The sequence below is a fragment of the Ruditapes philippinarum genome, unplaced genomic scaffold (assembly GCF_026571515.1).
Source record: "Ruditapes philippinarum isolate M1 unplaced genomic scaffold, ASM2657151v2 ctg2964_1_1_1_1, whole genome shotgun sequence".
In the NCBI taxonomy this organism is placed as follows: Eukaryota; Metazoa; Mollusca; class Bivalvia; order Venerida; family Veneridae; genus Ruditapes; species Ruditapes philippinarum.
In genome coordinates this window covers 1-23,727 of record NW_026852339.1, presented here as the reverse complement: position 1 = coordinate 23,727, position 23,727 = coordinate 1, and the positions used below count along the sequence as shown (strand labels likewise).

The 23,727-nt window shown below is 33.1% G+C and overlaps 1 protein-coding gene across 1 annotated transcript; it reads left to right on the top strand.

Moving 5' to 3' along the window:
* Window positions 1–528: 528 nt before the first annotated feature.
* Window positions 529–14,052, top strand: LOC132757272 (leucine-rich repeat and coiled-coil domain-containing protein 1-like; the record flags this gene model as incomplete). Its single annotated transcript, XM_060748527.1, is given in 5 exon segments — window positions 529–575; window positions 5,758–6,105; window positions 9,476–9,693; window positions 13,162–13,263; window positions 13,998–14,052. Coding segments are annotated over 4 exon segments (662 nt in total), but the record flags the coding sequence as incomplete, so codon positions are not given.
* Between the last annotated feature and the right edge of the window lie 9,675 nt (window positions 14,053–23,727).

The following is a 23,727-nucleotide window of genomic DNA, read 5'->3' as shown; positions in this document are numbered from 1 at the left end:
TCTTATTAATGCAGGGTTTTTCGAAAATGGCCTTTATTAACAGGGTGGTGTTCATTTTAAGGTAGTCTTTAACACAGGTTTGGCTGTATCAAGATCTCTCCAATCTTGTGTTTCTGTGACAAATAAAAGAATAAATAAAGATCTGCATTTTATGATTTGCTGATTCCGAAATAATCAACACAGCTCTGAGAAAAAAAGAAGAAAAAAGGGAAAAAAGAAAAAAAGACCAAGAAAACTTCATATCCATATACATGTATCTAATTTGTTACCTTAATTGGCTCTGAATTTCTTGACCATTTCAATTGAATACAAAACTTAGTATGAAAGCGCTTTATATCGGGTGATTAGTGCACAATACATGATTTATGTCATGTGAAAGTTTTTACTGTACTGTACTGAAAATCATAATCACTTATGATAAGAACAACTTACATTTTTAGAACAAAATAGCGCAAAGAAATACGTTTTATCTCAAATTCACATTTAGTACTGTTATACCTAGTTGCTATAATTTTACGACAATAACATTACCGTAAAGTGTTATGTACAGCGGCAGGTTCGAACGTGCATTTACTGTAATTATTTGAAGATTATTTTGTTTTATTTCATTTAAATGCTCAATTACTTCTCTAGCATTGTATTGTTTCGTCATATCTATATATTGCAAGATAGAGAGGCAGATAAAACGACTGTCATAACTTTGAATCGTATACAAAATATTTAAAGTACAGTAGTTTTCGGATATGCACGATTTGTGTATATTTGTGCATATTTTAACCAAATAATAATCTATTTAATGCATTTTCGAAAAGAAACAATTCCATTTTTACAGTTTCATTAACAATAATATTGGTTGACAGTTATCACACACCACTTTTGCCTCCACTAGAATTGTATACACCCACTTATGTTTAATTGATCCACATTGACAAGAGAATTCAAGAATAAGAAACACTTAGAATTTGTTCTCTGCAAAATCCATGTTTTCTAATCCTAACTAACCATAATACTAACCCTAGAAGTAATCTGACACAGAATATGACTGATTTTGTAAAGAAACACAATCTGCGAAATAAGGCACAGTATGCCCAATGGCCGAGGCGTGTAAAATTCCATTCTGGCCTGCAAAAGTCCAAAGATCTTGAGCCCAATGGGCGTTTAAATTTCATTCAAATGATGTTTAAGTTTCAATATTTTTAAAAGTCCAAAGATCTTAAGCCCAACGGGCGTTTAAATTTTATTCAAATGATGTTTAAGTTTCAATATTTCAGAAATTGTTCTGTAATATGTCATCAGTCTATGTACATCAAGTAAGATTTACGAAATACATCATTCAATTATGTATAATCTGTATTTATCTTCTTCAACGATTAGTTAGCATAAATAATTATGGACAATGCTCAAGAATAATCGTAAATGTTTGCTGGTTAAAGAGCAAGTTATTGTAAATTTCTGTTAAAATACATTTATTTATTTATTTTTTATTTATTTTTTTTTTAACCGCCTCCGTGGTCGAGGGGTTAGAGTCGATGACTTCTTATCCATTTACCTCTCTGGCGTGGGTTCGATCCCCGGGAGATGCTTTGGTAGTTTAGCGCGGAGGAAGGTAGTCTAGTACTGGTGTAACTCTCCAGGAACGATGGTTAGGAAACTACCCGCCTATATGACTGAAATACTGTTGGGAAAAGGCGTAAAATGAAACAAACAAACAAACATTTAATTTTAGATTGACCTGTTTAGATTTGTAAACAACAAACATGAATCAGCTACATTACACCTACATTAAATGTCTGAAGCAAAACCGGGAGTTAAACTGTGGGGGTTGTGTTAAATTAGGGAATGTGTTCATTATATGCAACATATGCTTTGTTGATATTTGTTTTCATATTTTAAAGTTTCCAAGTAATGGAATATCAAATTTTGTTAACCGATACTCGTTGCCATCCCTATTTAAAAGTAGATTGACAAGTAATGTTGAAAAGTCTATATAAAGAACAGAAAAAGAGAATTTTATTGAAAAATGGCTGACTGATTTTCCTTGCATTTGTGCCTAAATTGAACCTTGTTGATGTGAATAAAACATAAAATAAACTGTTGTCTTTATTTTGCACAGATACCTTATCCTTATAATTTAGAACTAGATGTCCTCATTCTAGTTAAATGCCAAAATTTTCAGAATCTTAAACTTTTGTCTTTATTAACAAAATAAAGAGCCCATTTCATGGTACATCAATTTGAAATAAATGGCAAAGTCTGAGTATTTAATATTTAGGTTTAACCTTTACACTGTATTTGTTAAAGCTTTCAGTCCAAAAAATACACAATAATAGGCAGGATTGTGAACACCACATTGTTCTGTCTTCATATAAAGATTTCACAAGATTTAGTAAAAACGGTTAGAATTTAGCAATATTTTCTACTTGCAAATATTTGCAAGTAATCAAATGTTTAACTGGTAATATGAGGTAGTCAACTGGCAATTTCATAATAGCGTATCTTTTTTTATTATTATACACATGGACTCTGATGAAACAACATGGATGCTCTAACAAATAGTGTTTACCTGTTATAAATAGTCCATTTAAATATATTCACAGAAAAAATAAATAGAGCAACCAAAAATTGATTTTTAAGTTTTTAAAGTAAACGTCATCAGTGACTGCATCTGGCACAGTAACATCATCATTTTCTGCAGCGGGCAGTTACCAAGCATCTTCATCAACTCAGAAGATATCAATTACGTAAACGTCCAAAATGAACAATATAGGCAAATAAATGCCAGCTAGAGTAATTTTTGCTGGCAATATTAGGTTTTAACTGGCACTTTGCCAGTATGCAAGCTTAAATTCTAACCTTGTTTTAAAAATGAATTGACAAGTAACAGATGCAAGGGAAGTTTTATCATTGTCTTATACATGTTTTCAGCTACTTACATAATTATATAGTACAATACAACGTCTTCAAAATGCCTAAATAATTGCTACCCTAGTTGTGCATACTGCTGGCAAGTTCCTCTCTGCTGCACAAAATGGCCACCGGCTTTCACAGGTTATACTGCTGGTTGGAATTCAATGAAACTTCACAGAACTGATCAGCACCATCCCTAGTTGTGCATATTGCCGGTAATTGTTCTGCTCCGCTGCACAAGATGGTGGCCAGAACTATAAAATTAATAGTAACATCTTGTTTCAGTAAAATTTGTCTTACATTTCTAATGGAATAAATGAAATTTTAGGAATGTTATTATCAAAGGCAATTAGGCGTATATTACCAGTGTAAGAAATTAGGATATGAATCTACTAGGCTGGTCGGACTACCAGATTGGAATATTCACTAGCCCAAAAGACATATCACTAGCACGATTCATTTGTTCAAAACAGTTGTTTATATTGTCTCTGAAAATACAGTAGCCTGCTTGGGCTTGTTACTGTGAAAAGTTGGTAGGCCCAAGGAGAAATTTAGTAGTCTGGGGCTATAGGAGTACTGCTAATTTCGAACACTGTATTACTGATATTTTGACATATATTGCAGATTTTATGTCAAAGCTCAAAAAGAAAAATTCAGGGGCAATTAAGTCACTTTTCAGTGACAGCCCATGTTTAATGCTACAAACCATAATTTAATGTAAAGTTTGTGAAATATTTAAAATATTATTCTTTTAAGGATGTTTTTGGGAGTTTTCATATAGACTTATAGGCAGAATTAAATTCTATTAAACAATTCTCATTTTGCCCATATGTCTATATGAAAAGTCCAGAAAACGTATTAAAATTAAGAGGAGCTAAATAACTTTTTTTTTTCAAAAAAACCCAACTCCTTTGAGTATTATCACCTTTAGTAATAAATAAGGCTGAATACAGTCTGGTAGAATCATTTTGTTTTATTCTAGTTAGTTTATGTTTTTTAAGTTTGTTGCAGTATAATGGCTATTCGGGCTACCGAAGACCTATTTTATTTGGGGCGTCCTAGGCCGACAGTTTGCTCCTCACTGCTGTGGGTTTAAATCCCTACAGGGACCTTGGATTCTTTTATGTGAGGAAACTCGTAACCCAGCTATCTTACGGAACGTCAGTGGTTTTACTTGGGTGCCTGTTCTTGCCTGAAATAATGCACAGAAAGGCAACCAAAGTCTTCCTCCAACAGTAAAGCTGGAACAGCGCCATATGACCAATACTGTGTCTGTGTGATGTAAAACCCAATCAAACAAACATATTTTGTTATATTATTATGACTATTTTAATTGTGACAAAAGCATATTAAATGATAAATATGTTTTTTTCCCTATCATGAAATATGTCAATAAAATTTAACCATTCCAAATGAAGATAAATTATTATTTTCCATTAATGGTGTCAAAACTCATAATTTAGCTTTTTCAAAACATTTTTTCTTCATTGACAACTTGCAATTTTTTACTTCTAAAATAATTTGTAATTGTATGGATTTTTCCAACACTCATTTACATTCAAATGCAAATCATCTGTTGAAAACTTACTATGTCTGAAAGTGGTTTTTCTTACTTAATACTTGGAAACAGGTCTTACCCTTTTGATTTTGGTAAAAATTATTATTAAAATTTCTAATTTTGTAAGTAAAAAGGCTAATTATGAAAGTTCACATTTTTAGGGTTTACTGCATTATTTTTTTTAATAAAAATTTCTATTGGGACCTGTTAAATAAGGTAAAAAATCACTTGAAGTTGAGTGATCAATCACTTAAAAATAATTACACTCTGGTTTTGACCGGATGAATAAAAAAAGACCTTTGCATACCAGTGAGATGCGTAAATCAGAATGTTTGAGTTGGCTACTTTTACCAAAAAAACAGATGTAATTGTAACTATTACTCAGAAAAAAACTGTTTCAATTAAGATTACGAGGGAAAGAAATAGTCAGATGCAATTTTAAAAGCCTTCAGATTATTAAGTAATTTTGTCTATGACGGAAGAAAATTCCCATTTCAGTCGCTTAATTTATTGAACGCGGCACATTAAAACATGAAATCGTTTCTGAGAGCTGAGAATGTAATCATGTTGGCACCGTCTAAAATATATTTTGTCAGTCTGAATTGCCCTGGTTAATTCAGCTGAATAATTTCTTGTATGTCGTCTGTACTCTGTAGTACTCAATTAGGAAAAGCACTTTTAATGCTTTAGATTTTTTTTGTAGTTATATTATGTTTTTTTCCCAACATCCCATGACTTCTGGATGGGGATTTGGTGGTGGCAATCTTTGTCTTCCAAGGGGGTTGCAATGTTTGTCTTCCAAGGGGGCTTGAAACCTTTGTCTTCCAAGGGGGGTTGCAATTTTTGTCTTTCAAGGGGCGTTTGCTTTACAGAGGTTGAACTATATCTTTTTAATAGTTTTTGTGGTAAAAATTAATCATGTATTATCACTATTTTTAAAACCTGTTTGTCATATTGTATCATTAACAAGAATACTATATTACTTGTACATGTATAATTTAGTTTCAGTTACTTACAATCACTAGATTTAAAAGTAACATCATTAGTTAAATGATGTTCGAGAGAAATAGCAATAACACTTAACAGTGTTGGTTAAAACATATTTATTTAAGCTTGATTGCAAAACAAGTTCTTGCAACTTATATAAATCACTTTCTAGTCCTCTTCAGTTTTAATAGTGTTAAAATTGCCAACAGGCTTCTTATATTGCCATCACCAAAATGGTTTTTAATATGTTTTGCATGAAGATAAATTCTGATAATGTAGTCATGTAATGCATTTTCTGTTTTCAGGTATGAATTTTCTTGCTTTGTAATTAATGGTATACTAAGAGGCTCAGGGCATGGGAAAACTATGGCAGCTTCATCGATTGATTTAGACTCGCCTGATTTGTGTCTTATCGACTGCGGTATATCTAGTCTTCAAGAACTTCCATTGAAATCGCATCTTGTTTCCTTGAATCTGCACAGCAATTACATCAGTCATATAGATAGTCTTGGTCATCTCAAGCTTCTGAAGCATCTAGATTTGTCTGCTAACCAGATCCGTGTTATTGAAGGGCTTGCTGGATTGACTTCTTTGAAGACATTGAATTTGTCCTGCAATTTGTTGAGCACTGTTGAAGGGTTGTCAAACCTTAGGTATTATTTTCTTTTTATCTCTTACCATGCTGGCAGCAATAAATGATTTTCCCATATGAACAGTGCAGACCACGATCAGTGAGTACATCAGTACCAGTTGATAATCTTGGTCTGCACTGTTTATTATTCAGTTAGTACTTATTTTGAAATTTTCTTTAGAAAATGATAAATTGTTTTTTCCAGATTGAAAGATGGAATGTCCATTTAAGATATTCAGGGTGGTCAAATTTAAATCTCCTGGCTAAATGCTGACATATTGAATATGAATCTTGTTACAAAGTGCTAATACTAAGTACTTTTAGACTGTCAGAAAATGAAATCCACTTTGTGGCTAAGGGGTTGCCATTAAGGGTTGAGGCATCAGAATTGCAGGTACTGTTTATCCCTGTGTGGTCTTAAGAGGTGATTTAATGGGTTCAAATTACTGTAGTCTATGCATCCCTTAGCACCAGCAGGTGAGGTGGTTTTAACCCTTGTGTTGCTTTTAGTTTGTAACACTTGAGATTAGCCAAAATCATCTTTCCTTGTTTCGGCACCATATGACCTTTATTGTGTTGGTGCTAGTAAAACTAAACAAACAAGCAAAGAAAATGAAATTAGAGACCTCTCACACAAATGCACTATGGTAACCCTGACTCCCAACACTAAGGGCATTTTTAAGGACTGCTGGGAAATGATATGAGTTTGAATCCTTTATCAGTTCCAGCACTGCATTGTGACTTGTCAAGGGTAAGTTTTGCTTTGGTGCATAGCACTGCAGGGTTATTTAGTAGAATATTTGACCATATAATTGTAGTCATAGAATGTTTAGTAAGCCAAGTAATGTGAAAATCAATTTTTTAGGAGACATTAAATTAGAATCTGTCTGTCTGCCAACATGTATATACTGGTTTGTTTTTTGTTTGTTTTGTTTTTGGTTTTGCGTCACATCGACAACAGTATAGGTCATATAGCGACGTTCCAGCTTTACTGTGACAAACTAAAATTCATGCTAATTTTCATGAAAATTTTGAAAATATTTTTAAAACTAAATGATTTTAAAACCAAAATACTGTTGAGTGACCAAAGAAGGTAATTTATACAAATTACCAAAAGAGGTTAAATTATGTAAAAATAGCCCTTATAATATGTAAGTCACCCAGTAGACAAATAGTGATAAATACAGCAAAAGAAGTCATTAATTTCTTATACTTATAATTATATGTACTTGAATCTTTTTACCTTTCCTAAAACTTCCATATTTTTTTCTCAAGTTTGATTTTCTTGAAATATTTTGGCTCATCTGGAGGCATGCAGCTTTAAAATACAAATTTTTTTTGTATGTCAGCTGAAAAATCATGAGCTTAGACTACATGATAGAAATTAAAAGGAAACAAAAAGTATGAAAGAAATTTTTTCTTTTGCTTAATTTGAGAATGAATTAAAAGGACTCAGGTGTTAGATGTTTATTTATTAATTTTTAATACAAATTTTCTCAAATAGTTTCACCATTCTTTTAGTGATAAGATAAAATGTTTTACAACTGGATTAAATTAATTACTTTTTTTTTTTAAAGATAAGATAGAATTGAGGTATTTTACACTGGCATTAAAATTACTTGAAAATTATGGTCCATTTAGATTTTTTGTATATTTTTTTCCTATAATTAGATTAATAGGAAAAAATGTCTTATATGTTAATTTTAATTATATAAAGCCTTAATTAATTGTAAAGATATAAAGTTGCTTGCCTCTTGAGATTCATGCTAATATTTCTATGAAAACCCATCCCATGCAAAATATCTTAAATCACCAAGTCCATTTTCATTTTGAAAATGTTTAAAATTCTGCCTCATCAATCACTAAAGATTGGAATATTGTTAGTAAAAAACCACACATTGACCTACAGTTTTACTTTCTTTAAGTGTAAATTAGGTTTATTATCAGGTGTACTGTAGTGTGGTAAACTCTGTTGATTGATGGAAGCCTGGTAAAAGTTAATTAGAAAATTACAATTCTAATAAACTTTGTCGACCTGATCGCAATGACCGCAGTCCTCTCATTGAACTTCTATGTACTCTTTGTTTGATTATTTTCTTAAAAAGCAGAAAAGCATAATAATCGATGGGCTATGTGATACTAAAACTCTTCATTTGAATTTTTTCTTAAAAAAAAACAACAGAATATGCTAAAGTACCGAAAGGTTATGTGATACTAAAACCTGATAGAATTATCCAAAATAAATTATATACATTTTTAGGTCTAAAATACATTTTCAGGTTTAAAGTGTTCGATAAGATTTAAATGAATTTTGCTTCTTTCACATAAATTTGCATTTTTTTCATCCTTTAAAGTAACATGCCTCTAGATTCTTGCTAATTTTCATGAAAATTAAAAAAAAATTTAAGAGTAAAATATTGTGAAGTTAACAGAAAAGATAATTTACTCATTGCAAATATGGCACTAATATACATTATCCACGTAAATTACCAAAAAGAGGTCAAAATATGCAAAAACAGGTCTGTGTTAAATATGGTGAATAAACACTGCAAAATCTGTCATTAATATCAAACAGAAAATGTTGATTATTACAATGTACTTGAATCTTTTTACTTTTCCTAAATCCTCAGAACATTTTCTTAAAAACCTCAGCACATTTTTCTCAAGTTTGATTTTCTTAGAATATTTTGGGTCATCTGGAGGCATGCAGCTTTAAAACAGTAGAATTTTCAAAAAGTAACTCTGATAATTAAAAAAAAATAAATATCTTGTATAATAATAATGTAGATATCAAATCTATATGACAATTGTGGCACAGCATTATGTGTTTAATATCAAATCTGTTGGCAAAACTGCATGATTCTGTATTATATAGTAAAAATCTAAGAATTGGATGCCCTTCATAATACCAAGAATTGAAAGCAAATATTTTCTTCTCAAGGACTTTATCAGAAAATTGAAAGTAAAGCTTACATAAGTATTTAAGGACATTAAGCCTCAGAAATTTTCTCTCTGTTTAAATGGCAAATACATGTATAAGTTATATAATTTTGTAGTAATGGGCTTGGAACATGTGAGATGCATATCACCAGACGGTAATAGCGCTGAATGTGAAATAATTTGTCATTTAGGTAGAAAAAACTTTAAAAGTATACAAAGTGGTGTTTTTACTGCCATAAATAAACTAAATTGCAGTAAGTATACATATACTTATTGCCAAAAGACAATGGAAGCAAAAGATACATGGCGAATGAGTAACTTTTTGGAAACAGAACATCAAAAAAAAAAAATGTTTAGAAACTAAAGATAATAGTATTTTTGAGGCTATATGGGCCTTTAAAACAATTTCATAGTATATCCTATAAACTACTAGTATTTATTTTATTTTCCAGACATTTAGAGAAAATTAACCTGAGTTACAATCAAATAGATGACCTCACTGGTTTGAAGGCGTTGTCAGGGTCGTCATACAGCGTGTCACATATAGATCTCCATGGTAACAAGCTGTCCTCAGTGGCACACATAGCACAGTGTCTGTGTCGACTCGTTGGTTTAAAACAGCTGATTCTCAGTCTAGACGGATCTAGCAATCCAGTGTGTCATAAATCAGGTTAGTTACCTACAGAAGAATATCTTAATGTCTCATTAGCTATTTTGTTTTAAAAAAAAAGTCGAGCTATTATGATCACTACTTCGTTGTTGTCATGGTCATGCAAAGACTTTAAAATACAGCCAGAGGATAATCTCTTTCAAAAAGTGTCCATTATTTTTCAGGAAAGAACACCTTTATTACAGTAGCTCTCCATTATGATACAATAGAAATGTGCGTGTATGTGAACACTTAAGTCAAATAATGTGAAGTGAACAAATAAAGTAATATTTATATAATGCAATCAGCACTATGTCTTGCAATCCGGGTAAATTACCAAAAAGTGGTCAACATATGCATAAACAGCCCTTATTGTGTTAGTAAAGCAGTAGAAATATGGTGATAAAAATTTGCACAATCAGTGTTAAACCGCAGATAGCATGTAAAATATAACTTGGTTCTTGAATGTTTTTAATGTTTTGGACGGTTTTAAGTGTCACATGCATTGTTCTACAATTCTACAAAAAATCTAGTATAACTAATGGAAGAAATTATAGGATAGTTCCTCAATATTATGATAATGCCCCAGTTTATTGTAATCCCATAGCCCTTTACCTTTGGAGAAAATGTGCTGTTTTTGTTTGTTTATCTGGGTTTTAATATATTTGGTCATATCTCAATGGTCAGTCCACTATTTGGCTTTTCCTGGTTAACTGACCAGTAGTTAGTGATTTAACTCTGCAAGTGACCAACTGACCAACTACAAAATCCCACATGAGACATGTGACCAGTACACTCAGTGTCCGAGATTTATTGTCATCCCACCAGGATTAAACCAGAAACCTGTGCATTACAAATGACATTGATTGTGATGGAAGCTATGAGCTTATTGAAACATTCTCAAATCTGTTCCAGAAACAAACCAGTACTAAGCAATGAGTGTAAAGTTTCTTGCTCAAGGAAATAACGGCTTGGCTCTGAGGGGGTTTAACCTACTAGGCCAGAAATCCTTAGATCACTTGTCAGACTTGTTAACCTCTCGGCGATGCTACGGCACAGATGCCTTTGAATAGCTTTGAATAGATAATAAATATATACATGTATAATTATGTACACTACAGAATTAACTGATTTTCATGCAGAGTTTTGACATCATTCCCAGTTAAAGTTTGCAATCCTGTTTAAGTTTGCAGTCAATAAAATGAAAACACTGCCCACAATACAGAAATGGGAGACATACACGTACATGCAAATAAAGAGACAAGAAATTTAACTGCATATTCTCTATTCTGGAAATGAAGAAATAACTTTGCATTCAATTGAACATTTTAACAATAAATGGCAAATTATATATTCAATGTATTCATGCGATAGTCTACAAAACATTCATATTAAAACATGACTATGTGAATTAAAGATTTTATTACTTTGGGAAGCTTTAGGAATCCTTAGGAATACTCTAGACATAATATATTTAAAGGCATACCAGTTAACTAAATCACATATTTTCTCATTATAATACAAAATGAGTCTATCCGCTGTCAGTTTTGATCATGCAATAAAAATAAATGAGACACTCAGGCTTGATTATTAGGAAAATAATTGCATTAGCAATTTTAATCTCAGCTGGAGAGTGAAAGAAAACGAGCTCTCCTGCAGTCAAAAAAGGCTGAAAATGTAAAATTTGAAATATGAAATTTTACTTTGATCTAGTAACGTACATCAAATTTTAAAACCAGCAAAGGCTAGATCAGGAAAATACTCAAGAGTTAAATAGAAAATCAAAAGTTAGTGCAATTGTTTGCCTGATTTGAGTGAAAAGCATTGCAACGATGAGTTGAGTCTGAATGATGTGAAAATTCACTCACAAATTATTGCTTCATACCTTCATTAAACTGAACACAAATCTCTGTAAAATTTTTCCAGTGATATCAAAAAACCTCTATGGTGTTTCTTTAAAATAAAAGTATTACTTTGTTACTTATTATGTAGAAAGGTTTAATCATAGTTGTCTCCCTTATACTATAGCCTGTAAAACCATTATGCAGAGATTGATGTAAAATGTTACAATACTTTGGGCTCAAGTCACATGTGAAAAATCTGTTTCTGCTTGCTTTCAAGTTGTTTTTCCCCCTTCTATAGCAGGGATATTAAAGGTTTGCTTACTCCAAGGAAAATTCTTTGAAATCTTTTTTCCCATTTAATAAGTTTACATTAACTTTTTTTCTTCCCCTATAGCAAAAAATATCCCAAATAAAAGTAATCCATCCAATACTAGTGAATAAAAAACATAGCTTAGAACTGATGTACTAGGAAACAGTTTATTTTAACAAAAATACTTTTCTCTTGTCTGTATATTCATTAGCAATGGACACTAATACACAGTGACATTCACAGAGGAGAATAAGCCAAACTTGGGGAAGGTAATTTGTTTCTTGATTCAAGTACATTCCCATCTGATTTTAATCAGACTGAAATAAGGTCTGTCTCTTCCCAAAAAACTGCTAGCAATTAGAATGTTTATATCTCTCAAGGAATCTTATTTTCAGAAAAGCCTTATCAGATTTGAAATTTTAGAATACCTCTTATGCTCACTATTTTATGCTTTCCTTCCCCTTGTGGCTTAGTGGTTGGTTGCCTTTAAGGGTTGAGAAACTTTAAGGATTGAGACATCAAAATTGTAGCGACCCTTAATCTCTAATTATCTTTGTGTAATCGTAAGAGGTGACTAAATGAGTTCCCCTGTGTGATCTTAAGAGGTGACAAATGGGTTCTCCTGTGTGACCATAAAAGGCAACAAACTGGGTTCGAATTAAGGGAGTCTATGTAGCAGGTGAGATGGTATTGACCCTTGGTGTTGCTTATTTGTAACTCCCAAAGTTAGCCAAAATCATCTTTCCTTTTTAGGCGCCATATAACCTAAATTGTGTTGGTGCAATGTATAATCACACTAAACAAACAATTGATGCTTTCCTTTTGGAAAATTAGACTAAGTATTTTGAATGAAGGTACTTTGAATTGACCCCCTACTCTTGTGCAAGTACGTTCAAGGTCACAATGGCTTAAAGTGAATTTTTCTTTTCTTTTTTATATAACCTATATTTATTGATTGATTCTTTAGTCAAAGGAGTCAAGGTCTCACAGGGGGTCAAGATCACAATGGCTTAAATCTAATTTTTTCTACTTTTCCTTATTCATTTTTTTTTGTGAAAGTGTTGAATGTTACAAAAAGGGGTCAAGGTCACAAAAGATTATATTATTAATGTTTCTACTTACCTTATAGTTTGCCAAGGGGTTTAATCTGTTTGAATGTCACAAAATGGGGTCAAGGTCACAAAGGCTAATAATGATTGTTTCAATTTTCCTTTGTTTGTCAATGTGTTTTATCTGTGTCAAAGTTACATCACGCTACATCCATCATTGTCTCTAATATTCTATATCTTTGATATATTTCTCTAATAGCTGTTACTAATTGTTACATTACCACAGGCTATGAGCGTGAATTAATGTCAAATTTACCACAGCTGCATTATCTAGATGGCAGGGATCGGCTTGGAAACACTCAATCTGACACCGATATGAATGCTCCAGGTATGTTGATGGAATATTATGTTATATTTTTCCCCTGATTAAAGCTTTCAGGGATAATTGACATGTAAAAGCAACATGAAGTTTGCAGTATAATTATTACTTTTGTTCCTGTTTGCCTTTTGAGACACATGTTCCATCCCCCATGCTCAAGTTTCATGTCGTTCAATTACACAGGGATTCAGTAAAATTAGAATAAAGCCTTTTGAAGTAATGTTACAATTTTAAAAGTAAAAGATATTGAAGCATGCTAGTAACCATTAAGATTTATACTGATTTATTTTAGTTTGATTGTGTTGGAAGCTATAAGTTTATTGAAACACCCTCCAATTTGTTCTTGGAACCAACCAGTAATAAGCAATGAGTGTCAAGTTTCTTGCTCAAGGAAACAACGGCTTGCCCCTGACGCATTAACAACTTGACGTAGTTGAATCCATTTAATTAATACAAAAAGAAAATATTAAGAGCATGAATGTTTACTACTTATTAAGTAATATATATATATATAATGTATATGTATATTTATGTAAAAACTTAATATTGAAATTATTTCAAATTCTCTTCGCTTCAATATTTTATAATGTTTAAATCCATTAAAAAATTTTTAGTCATATTTATACACTTTAGTAAGTCTGAGAAGCTTTTGTATGAAGCCATATTGATTCATGTTTGCATGATCTTGTTGATACGTAATATGTTATTTTAGTTTTTGAATAAACACATTTATGGGTTTTCAGGTTTGGATGACTTTTTAGATTATTTGCTTTCAAGTGGAGCAGATTCTGAAACTCTTAAGGTAGGAAACATTCACCATACTGTTTTAGATTCACGCAATTTTGACATTTACCATACCATTTTAGACTTACATAATATCATTTTACTGTTTGATTCTCTTCATGCAATTAACAGCAATTCAAGGGTTGACTGCATAACTGCAGTAACTTATATGAAATAAAGAAGAACTAACATCAGTTTTGCAGTCAGCAGTCAGCCCTGGAGGTCAATCTTCAAATTTTCGGCTGCTTTGCTCAATAGGGACAGATTTGGATTTTATTGTTTGTAATCCAGGGGTGACACAGGTTTGATCCTGGGGTGAGAGACAAAATTTCTCTGTGACAGTTGGTCGTGGACATTGAGTATAATAATCATAATTCTCTCACTGCTGATTCAGAAATGATATGGGATTAATACATGGCCACTTGTGTGCTGGTAAGTTATCCAGGAAAACCAATGAGTTGGATTGACAGCCAAGATTTGACCAAATTTGTAACTGTTCTAGCACAAAAATTATTTTTCCCTTTAGAATCAGTTAAAATAATTTGTAATTTCAGTTGGTTGTCATTATATTCATTAACTTTATAATGTTATGTTTGCTGACTTTGAAGAGAGGTATGTCATGGCCAGTAGATGACCTCTATTGATTTTGAGGTCAAAGGTCACAAGAAAAACATCCTATTAGTCACTATTTATTGTCACTTTATCTAAAATAAGCTTGAAAACATTTTTTCTCCCTTTACGATATGCAAATTAGTGGCACTTGATTATTTTACATACTTATCTGTTCAGATACTTGTTTCCAATTACCATACCAAATTCCCCCAACCCCTAAAATCAAACATTATTATTTTGATACAATTTAGTATATAGCTTTAGGTTCTAAGATATCTTAGAAATGTTTGGATATATGTTCAACCCTATGTGACCCTATCTATAATTGGACAAATGCTATTCCTTGAACTACATTATTAAGTATTACAATCAATCAAGTAATGCCATTCATGACTGCCGCACATAATTTAGCAAGAGGTCGTTTTCTATGTTAGCTGTCAGCTATTTTTTTATTGACCCTAATGAATTGTACACGATAATGCTTTCTTTCTATTAGTGTAGGCTATTTTATGTTCAGTGTCTAACTTATATCCATGGGTATAAAAAAACAGTGAAAATTTGTTTTTGTATGGCATATAGTTCAGGACAAGAGCCGACTAGAAAAATTATTTCTCTCACGACTTAACACTTTAGTGGACAATTGTTCCGGAAATTTCTTGTCGTAGAATTATTTTTTATCCCCCATCACAAGTATCATCCAATTCTCATCACATGACGTACTCTCTAACAGTATTTTAGGATAACGGGGTTTTTAAAAAATTTTGTTTAACTTGTACCCGTTTAGGGCAAAACGGTCTGCACGTTTACTATTAAAAAATTTGTTTATAAAATTTTTAAATTTTTTTTTATCATATAATGGGGAATTTTTTTTCCATTTAAGGTTTTGTGTAAAACCCGAATGTTATATATATCTTGGAACTTTTAAATACCCCAAAAATTTAAAACAAGAAAAGTAACCAGTTAAGGACTAAAAGATCTCTTTTTTTTGCCACTGTATAACCCATGTATTAGGGCATTTAAATTTACATTAAAAAAAATAAATTTAAATGTAAGATTGCAGCTTTTTTAAGTTGTAAACTCGTAAATTTTTAAAAAGAAAAGCTGATGTGTTTTAAATTTCCCCAATTTTTTTCATTTTTAAACACAGCTGTAATTTAAAAAAATGGGACTACGAAGTTCACTAAATTTTGTAAATTCTTTGGTAGGCTTTTATTTCCTTTGTCTCTGAGGAGGGAATGAACAAATCAACTAATCTTTATACTTACAAATGAAATATTGAAAAATATTAGCCTTGGAAAGGATAACAAATACTTTTGACAGGAAGATATATTTATAGATTTTTATTTAATCAATTACTTTTCATATTTTCCCCCCTTTATACATGTAGATTTGTAAATTTACAGCCATGCCAAACATTATAACAGTGAAAGTTGAGAAAACCGGAAGCTGAGAAAACTGGAACTCTCTAAATACTGGACGATTAATTCAGTCCCAAATTTTCCCTTCGCTAACTTTTGTATTAATCATTGACAATACCGGAATCTGTAAAAACCGAATATCGGACGGTTGATAGGGGACCATGAAGACAATTATATAGATAATTACCCTGACAATACCGGACGGCGGAGGTGTGAATAACCTTGTTGAGTCGCCTCTACGGAGTAGTGGCGACATATAGGGATCACTTCTCCGTCGTCTGTCTTTCTGTCTGTCTGTCCGTCCGTCACAAAGCTTGTCCGGACTTCTTCTCATAAACTACTGGTGCAATTTCATCCAAACTTTACAGGGATGATCAGTACCAAGTCTAGTTGTGCATATTGTCAGCATTTTCCGGTTCAATGATTTTTGTCAGAGTTATGGCCCTTTAATAATTTTTATTTTTAAAGTTTGTCTGGACTACTTCTCTTATACCACTAATGCAATTTCAATTACAGGATTGATCTGTAGCTCAAGTCCTTGCGCGTATTGCACGGGTTTTCCGGTTGAATGATTTTTGGCCGAGTTATGGCCCTTTGATAAAAAGGTGTTTTTTTCTGTGTGTTGCCAGATACACAAAAGCTTGTCCGGACTACTCCTCATAAACTACTGGTGCAATTTTATTCAAACTTTACAGGAATGATCAGTACCAAGTCTAGTTGTGCACTGTCCGTCTGTCTGTCCGTCTGTCACAAAACTTGTCGTCCCAACATGAAATTGGCCATCATGAGGCAACACATGTGATCACTGATCGCTCTTGCGTACTTGTCAATTGGTTGTGTCTAAAATGATAACTGAGCGGTAATGGGACACTGATTGTCTGATTTGTTTATTATGTCCGTTTTCACAGTTTGAGTTATTGTAAGGCATAGATGTTACTGTTTTATATTAATGCTAAAACATTGTACGAGGAATATAAGTTAAAATCAGTATAAATAAAAAATTGAGTAATTTTATACTGCGTTGCTTTTGTATATTCATTTCCCAAAATATCAATGCAACGGAAAAGACATTTATCGGCGCCAAGTTCAATTCCATCACCAAAAAGAATTCACCGATAGTCCAAGTTGAATTAATTAAAGACAGTGAAACTTTGCCAAACCTTAAAATAAGGCATCTGCAATTTTTACAGTGGAAGGGGGGCATTATTAAAAATAAACAAAGTAAACTATGTTCGTAATCATTTAATATCCAGTACCCAAATGTAAACAAGTGCGGATATAATAGGACTGTATCATTATGAGGTAACTGCTGTTCGTTTTAAATCAAAATTTTATTGTATTTAGATGCAATAAAAATACAATAAAGTGACAAAAATAAATAAAACATGTTACTTTGTAATTTATCATTTCTTTGGCAATTTACGTACATATGATCATGAAAATGCATATACACAGCATCCGTTGTAAGTCAGTGCTCGGTACATAGGATTCAAAGGGACATAGAGAAAACTGGACCGCTGAGAAAACTGGACCCTTGGTCTGAAAGCCATCCGGTTTTCTCAACTTTCACTGTATGTTGAAGTTAAACATTATAGTACAAATATATACTTAAAGAGTATTAAAATGTACCTTTCTAAAAGATTGTCTGTTTTTTTACCTGCTATATAGCATGCAGTATCTTAAATAGACAAAAGTACTTAATCTATTGGTGTACTTAATCTATTGGTTTAACATTTTGTTCCTAATGCTTAAAGTGACATTATGTTCATTTTTTTTTCGTTGTCAAGTTTTCGGCATCATCTGACCTAAATTGTGTTGCTGCAATATAAAATAAAAAATGAAATAAATTGTTGTCAAGTTCAGGATTGGCAAATTTTATATTATATATTTCAAAAGATTTACTTTTTTAATGGAGATTGACCGATTTAAGGTAATTACATGGGCATAATGTCACATTAAAGTACATGTACATGCAAGCAGTTCCCTGATTTGAAGAAAGTTCATGTCTTAATTTACCATTTATTAGTTTCATCAGAAAGAAAGCTCAAAGTGGACACAAAAACTTGTTTAAAGATCAAGCGATGATTTTCTTTTGTAGCGAAAAGTACATTTAGGTAGGAGCACTTAACTTAGTACTGGACATTGAGACTGTACAGATCTATATATAATAATTGTTTCTTTAAGGAAAATAATTGGAAAATTGGGTAACTGTTACTGAAGTACTCTTGTCCACTAATGGAATAATGACGGAAAGTGGCAGTTCATTCAACCTCTGTTAATGAGAATAAATAGACAAGGATTGGTCACGCAAGCAGTGTCATGATGTACTTTAATGAGTGACTCTGGTCTGTGATAAATCTGTTTTAATTAGTCTCTTGGGTATAAACAAGCTCTTTGCTATGTCTTGTTTTTGTTTATCTCTTGGAAAGTCTGTGATTAATTTGATAGTTAAGAAATAATAGTATGTGAGATAACAGGATGCTGCTGCTGCTTTATTGGATGTTTATTAAGCCATTGTTTAGTTAATGTTTTCTTTGTTTGTTAAGCCACTGTATAGCCATTGTATCTATGTTTGTTGAACAATTGTATAGCCATTGTATAAGCAGTTGTATAGCTTTATATTCGGGGCGTCCGTGGCCGAGTGGTTAAGGTCGTTGACTTCAAACCACTTGCCCCTCACCGCTGTGGGTTCGAATCCCGACAGGGACTTTGGATTCTTTCATGTGAGGAAGCTATCCAGCTAGCTTACGGAACGTCGGTGGTTCTACTCAGGTGCCCGTTCGTGCCTGAAATAATGTACGGAAGGGCACCTGAGGTCTTCCTCAACCAGTAAAAAGCTGGAACGTTGCGATATGACCTATACTGTGTCGATGTGACGTAAAACCCCAAAACAAACAAAAGCTTTATATTCTATGTTTGTTGATTTATTGTTTAGTAATTGTATCTATGCTTGCTGAGCAATTGTAAAGCAATTGTATTAGCAGATTTATAGCTGTATATTCTATGTTTGACTAGTCATTGTTTAGCCATTCAATGTATCTATGTTTGCTTCGCAATTGTATAGCAGTTGTATTCTGTCTCATTGTTGAGCAATTGTATAATTTAGTATTCTGTTTGTTGAACCAGTTAGCTCAAGTTTCAGATCGTCTGTTTCAAAATGTTGAGCAAGAATGGTCGCTGCATCATCATTGATCATCATCATTGGTGTTGTCTTGACAGATATGAACAAGAAACATGGAATACTCATTTTTTTTTTGACAATCAGCATGTTGTAAAGACAAGGGATATAATCCTGAAAGCTATATTTTTGGAGTTATATACTGTTCCTCTTTAACTTTCAAAATTTGTTAATTATAGTAATGTTGCCCTTAACCAACAAAAGTTAAACACTTGTTGTTCTTGTCATAGGCTCATATTGAAATCCCATTGAATGTATTAGAAAGGAATGGACTCAACAGGTTAAGGGTAAATAAAAAAGTGACAATTTAAACTTGAGCAGCCATTTTGTAAAGCGTCTGAAAGCGTGCAGACTGTCCTGTCTTTACATTGGTGACTATTTGTAGCAAATGTCCGCCACATAGATGTTACTGCTAATGCTCTGAATCAGGTTCAGTAGTGTAATATTTACTAATTGAGACTCCTTATTCAATTAGATAAAATTACCGTCATAAGACACGCAATTAGGCGGAAATGTTTTGATGGAATTAATGAAAATCCCTGCATGTCATCATTTTAATAATGAGATTAAACAGTGAAAAGTTCATCTTTTATTATTTTAACAACAGAGTCTGTCTTTATGGAATGATTATTATTGCAATTAGGAGGACAAATTAGGCTGTTGCATTATTGTTATGTTATTTTATAGGCCATACGAAGAACATATATTTTGCACCAGCTTCAAGTCAATAGGTCAGTGTGTGTACAGGTTAACTGAGGGTGATTGAAGCACAAAATGTTCATCTTGGACCAAGTTGTTAGTCAGGGCTCACCTTATCTTGTGTTGACGGCATTGGTTAACCTTTTTAGCTCACCTTGCACAAAGTGCAGGTGAGCTTTTAGGATGGCCAACCAAATGGCGTCCGTCGTCTGTCGTCCGTCCACATTTTAAATATTCTAAGGACATCTTCTATGATACCGCAAGGCCAATGTTAATGAAACTTGGCAGGAATACTCTTTGTATGAAGCTCTATCAAGATTGTTCAAAGAATTCCATTTCATGCAGAACTCTGGTTGCCATGGCAACCAAAAGAAAAATCTTTAAATATCTTCTTTTAAAGAACCGTAAGAGCTAGAGCTAAGATATTTAGCATGAAACATGTTCTAATGGGTGTCTACCAAGTTTGTTCAAATAAAAGCCCTAGGGTCAAATTGGCCCCGCCCCAGGGGGTCATTGATTTTCCCATATGCATATAGTAAAAACTTAAAAAAATCTTCTTTTAAAGAACCCAAAGAGCTAGAGCTAAGATATTTGACATGAAAATATCTTCTAGTGAGTGTCTACCAAGTTTGTTCAAATAAAAAGCCCTGGGGTCAAAATTGGCCCCGCCCCGGGGGGTCATTGATTTTCCCTATATGCATATAGTAAAAACTTAAAAAAATCTTCTTTTAAAGAACCGTAAGAGCTAGAGCTTAGATATTTGGCATGAAAACATCTTCTAGTGAATGTCTACCAAGTTTGTTCAAATAAAAGCCCTGGGGTCAAAATTGGCCCCGTCCCAGGGGGTCATAGATTTTCCCCTATATGCATATAGTAAAAACTTAAAAAAAATCTTCTTTTAAAGAACCCAAAAGAGCTAGAGCTAAGATATTTAGCATGAAACATCTTCTAATGAGTGTCTACCAAGTTTGTTCAAATAAAAGCCCTGGGGTCAAAAATTGGCCCCGCCCCAGGGGGTCATTGATTTTCCCTATATGCATATAGTAAAAAACTTAAAAAATCTTCTTTTAAAGAACTCAAAGAGCTAGAGCTAAGATATTTAGCATGAAACATGTTCTAATGGGTGTCTACCAAGTATGTTCAAATAACAGCCCTGGGGTCAAAACTGGCCCGCCCCGGGGGTCATTGATTTTCCTTATATGTGTATAGCAAAAACTTAAAAGTCTTCTTTGAAAAAACCCAAATAGCTTGAGTTTAGATATTATACATGAAAACATCTTTAAGTAAATATCTACAAAGTTTGTTCAAATAAAAGCCCGGGGGTCAAAACTGGCCCTGCCCCAGGGGTGTCATTGTTTTTTTAACTATATGTGTATAGTAAAAACTTAAAAAATCTTCTTTTAAAAAACCCAATGAGCTAGAACTTTAGATGTTTAGCATGAAACATTTTCTTATGGGTGTCTACCAAATCTGTTCAAATAAAAAAGCCCTTGGGTAAAAAATTGGCCCGGGGGGGGGGGGGGGGGGGGGGGGGCTATATACAGGTGAGCGACCTCAGGGCCATCAATGGCCCTCTTGTTGTTAAATGGACTCTACTGAGGTTTAAAAGCCTAAAAACAAAACATTTGAATTTTTTACATAAATGAGCTAAGGCACTTTAGACAGAAATATATGGAAAGATAGTTAAGAAATATACTTTGAAATTGAAATAAATAGAAAATCATATTTTTATGCTTTTCTTAGACCAAATTCAATGAAAAGTGTTTAAACGCTTTTCATTTTAGTTCATTTTTTTACAATTTGAATAATTATTCTTAAAAAAACTTAGTGCGAGAATGATCTTAAATTTTGCACAAAGATTAGTCGTCTAAACCTACATCAAGTAGTACATTTATCTGGAAAAAATATTTTCTGTCCCATCTAGTCAAAAAACCTAAGTGGACCCTTTAAGGTCCATTTTTTTTTCAGAAAACATAAATGCTATTCACCTCAAATTGTGTATGCATTTTCTATTGTCATAAGAGGTCATCATTCATTTCAAATGGTCAGATAATCCTAAAATTCATTTTAGAAAAGTTATGCCCTCTTTTTTAACCTTCAATTTCTAAACATCTGACAAAGTTAATCGTTTCAAACTTAGAATACTTCTTCAATTTAAATTGGAATGCATTTCTAAATGCAAGGTAACTTTATAATTGATTTCTTCTTAGTTATGGCTCTTTTTTTTTACCTTGAATTTCTTGGTTAACTTTTTTGGTTAGGTGCAATTCTCAAAAAGTATCAAAAATGCTTTTTTTACTCAGAATATTTGTGTTTTTCATGACAAAATCTTTCAAAAGTATTCACCTCAAACATGAAATATTTGTATCAAGGGTGGGTAATTCTGCTCAGCATGATTGGAGAATTATGCCCCTTCTTCTTCTAGTTAAGCTTAATGAGGGTCCATCCGCCCGTGAGGGCACAAAATGCAGCTTGCGCTGTCGAGTGCGGACCCCGGACATGTCACCAGTCATGTCCTTAAAGAGTTAATTTTGAAGCACAAAGTGGTGATAATTTGCCTCCATGCAATTTCCACGGAGTATTAGCCAAAGATATGAATTTTGAGCCAAAAGTAGGTCACTGTACGGCGGTCAATGAGAACCTAAATGTACAGTAACCTGTGACAATAGGAAAGGTGTTTAGCCCTGAAAAGGGCTGTTTTGTGCCAGCTATAGGCCTGCCTTTCAAGCCGTCTAACCGTGCTAGGGGCTCACGCACCCTAGCACACCATCCTCGTCGACCCAAGCGCCTACTTTGTAGGGCCACTCCCCTCGGCATTAGTCAGAACACCGGCAGCTAACTTCATGTAGTCTGTCTAGTTCGTGCCGCCTTAAACGTTACCCCGAGTAGAAGATAACATACGAATTTGCCGCCCGAAACGATACACAATCCTTCAATCATCTGCCGATGCCCTGTGCTTTCTCAGCGACGTGCATGCTCCGAGGGGAAGTGAGAAGAGAATTATGCCCCTTTTCTATGTTGCTTTTATATACTATCCAGCACTGAGAAAAGTGGAGTGTGTGGACAGGTCTTGTTTACTTCTGTGTTTGTTACACCTTGAATATCTTAGGTCACATACACTATGCAATTGAATGTCTAAAAGAGTTTTGTTACTCCTATAAAAAATATAATTTCAATTTATTTCTCTGAATATATTGTATTAATTATATTATAATTATTATATTTAATTATTGTTTTTGCATATGTTTCCTGTTTTAAGTTGCCTAAGTTGATATATGCAAGAAATTCAAATTTGAATTTTTAGGGTTTCTGGACCTCAAAATGGAGTTTTTCCTTAAAAATTGCCCTGGATAAAGGTCTATTTAAGAATTTGTCATTAGTCATAGAATTTTATACTGAGTAATCATACTCATGACCCATTTTAAGGTAACTTTTTTTTAAGCTCACCTGAGCAATGCTCAGGGTGAGCTATTGTGATCGCCCTGTGTCCGTCCGTCCGTCGTCGTGCGTCGTGCGTCGTCAACTTTTCAAACATAAACAACATCTCCTCTGAAACCATGACTGCACAATCAACCAAACTTTACAGAAATGATCCTTGGGTGGTCCCCCGTTTCAAAGTTTGTTCAAAATGGTTCCGGTCTGTTTGCATATGTAGGTCACAGGGCCCAGAAAAGGATTTCAAAAAAACAAAATTAAAAAATCTTCTTTGTCTGAAAGTACATGGGCCAGAGCTTTGATTTTTGGTATATGGTATCATCTATGGGTCCTCTACCAAAGGTATAA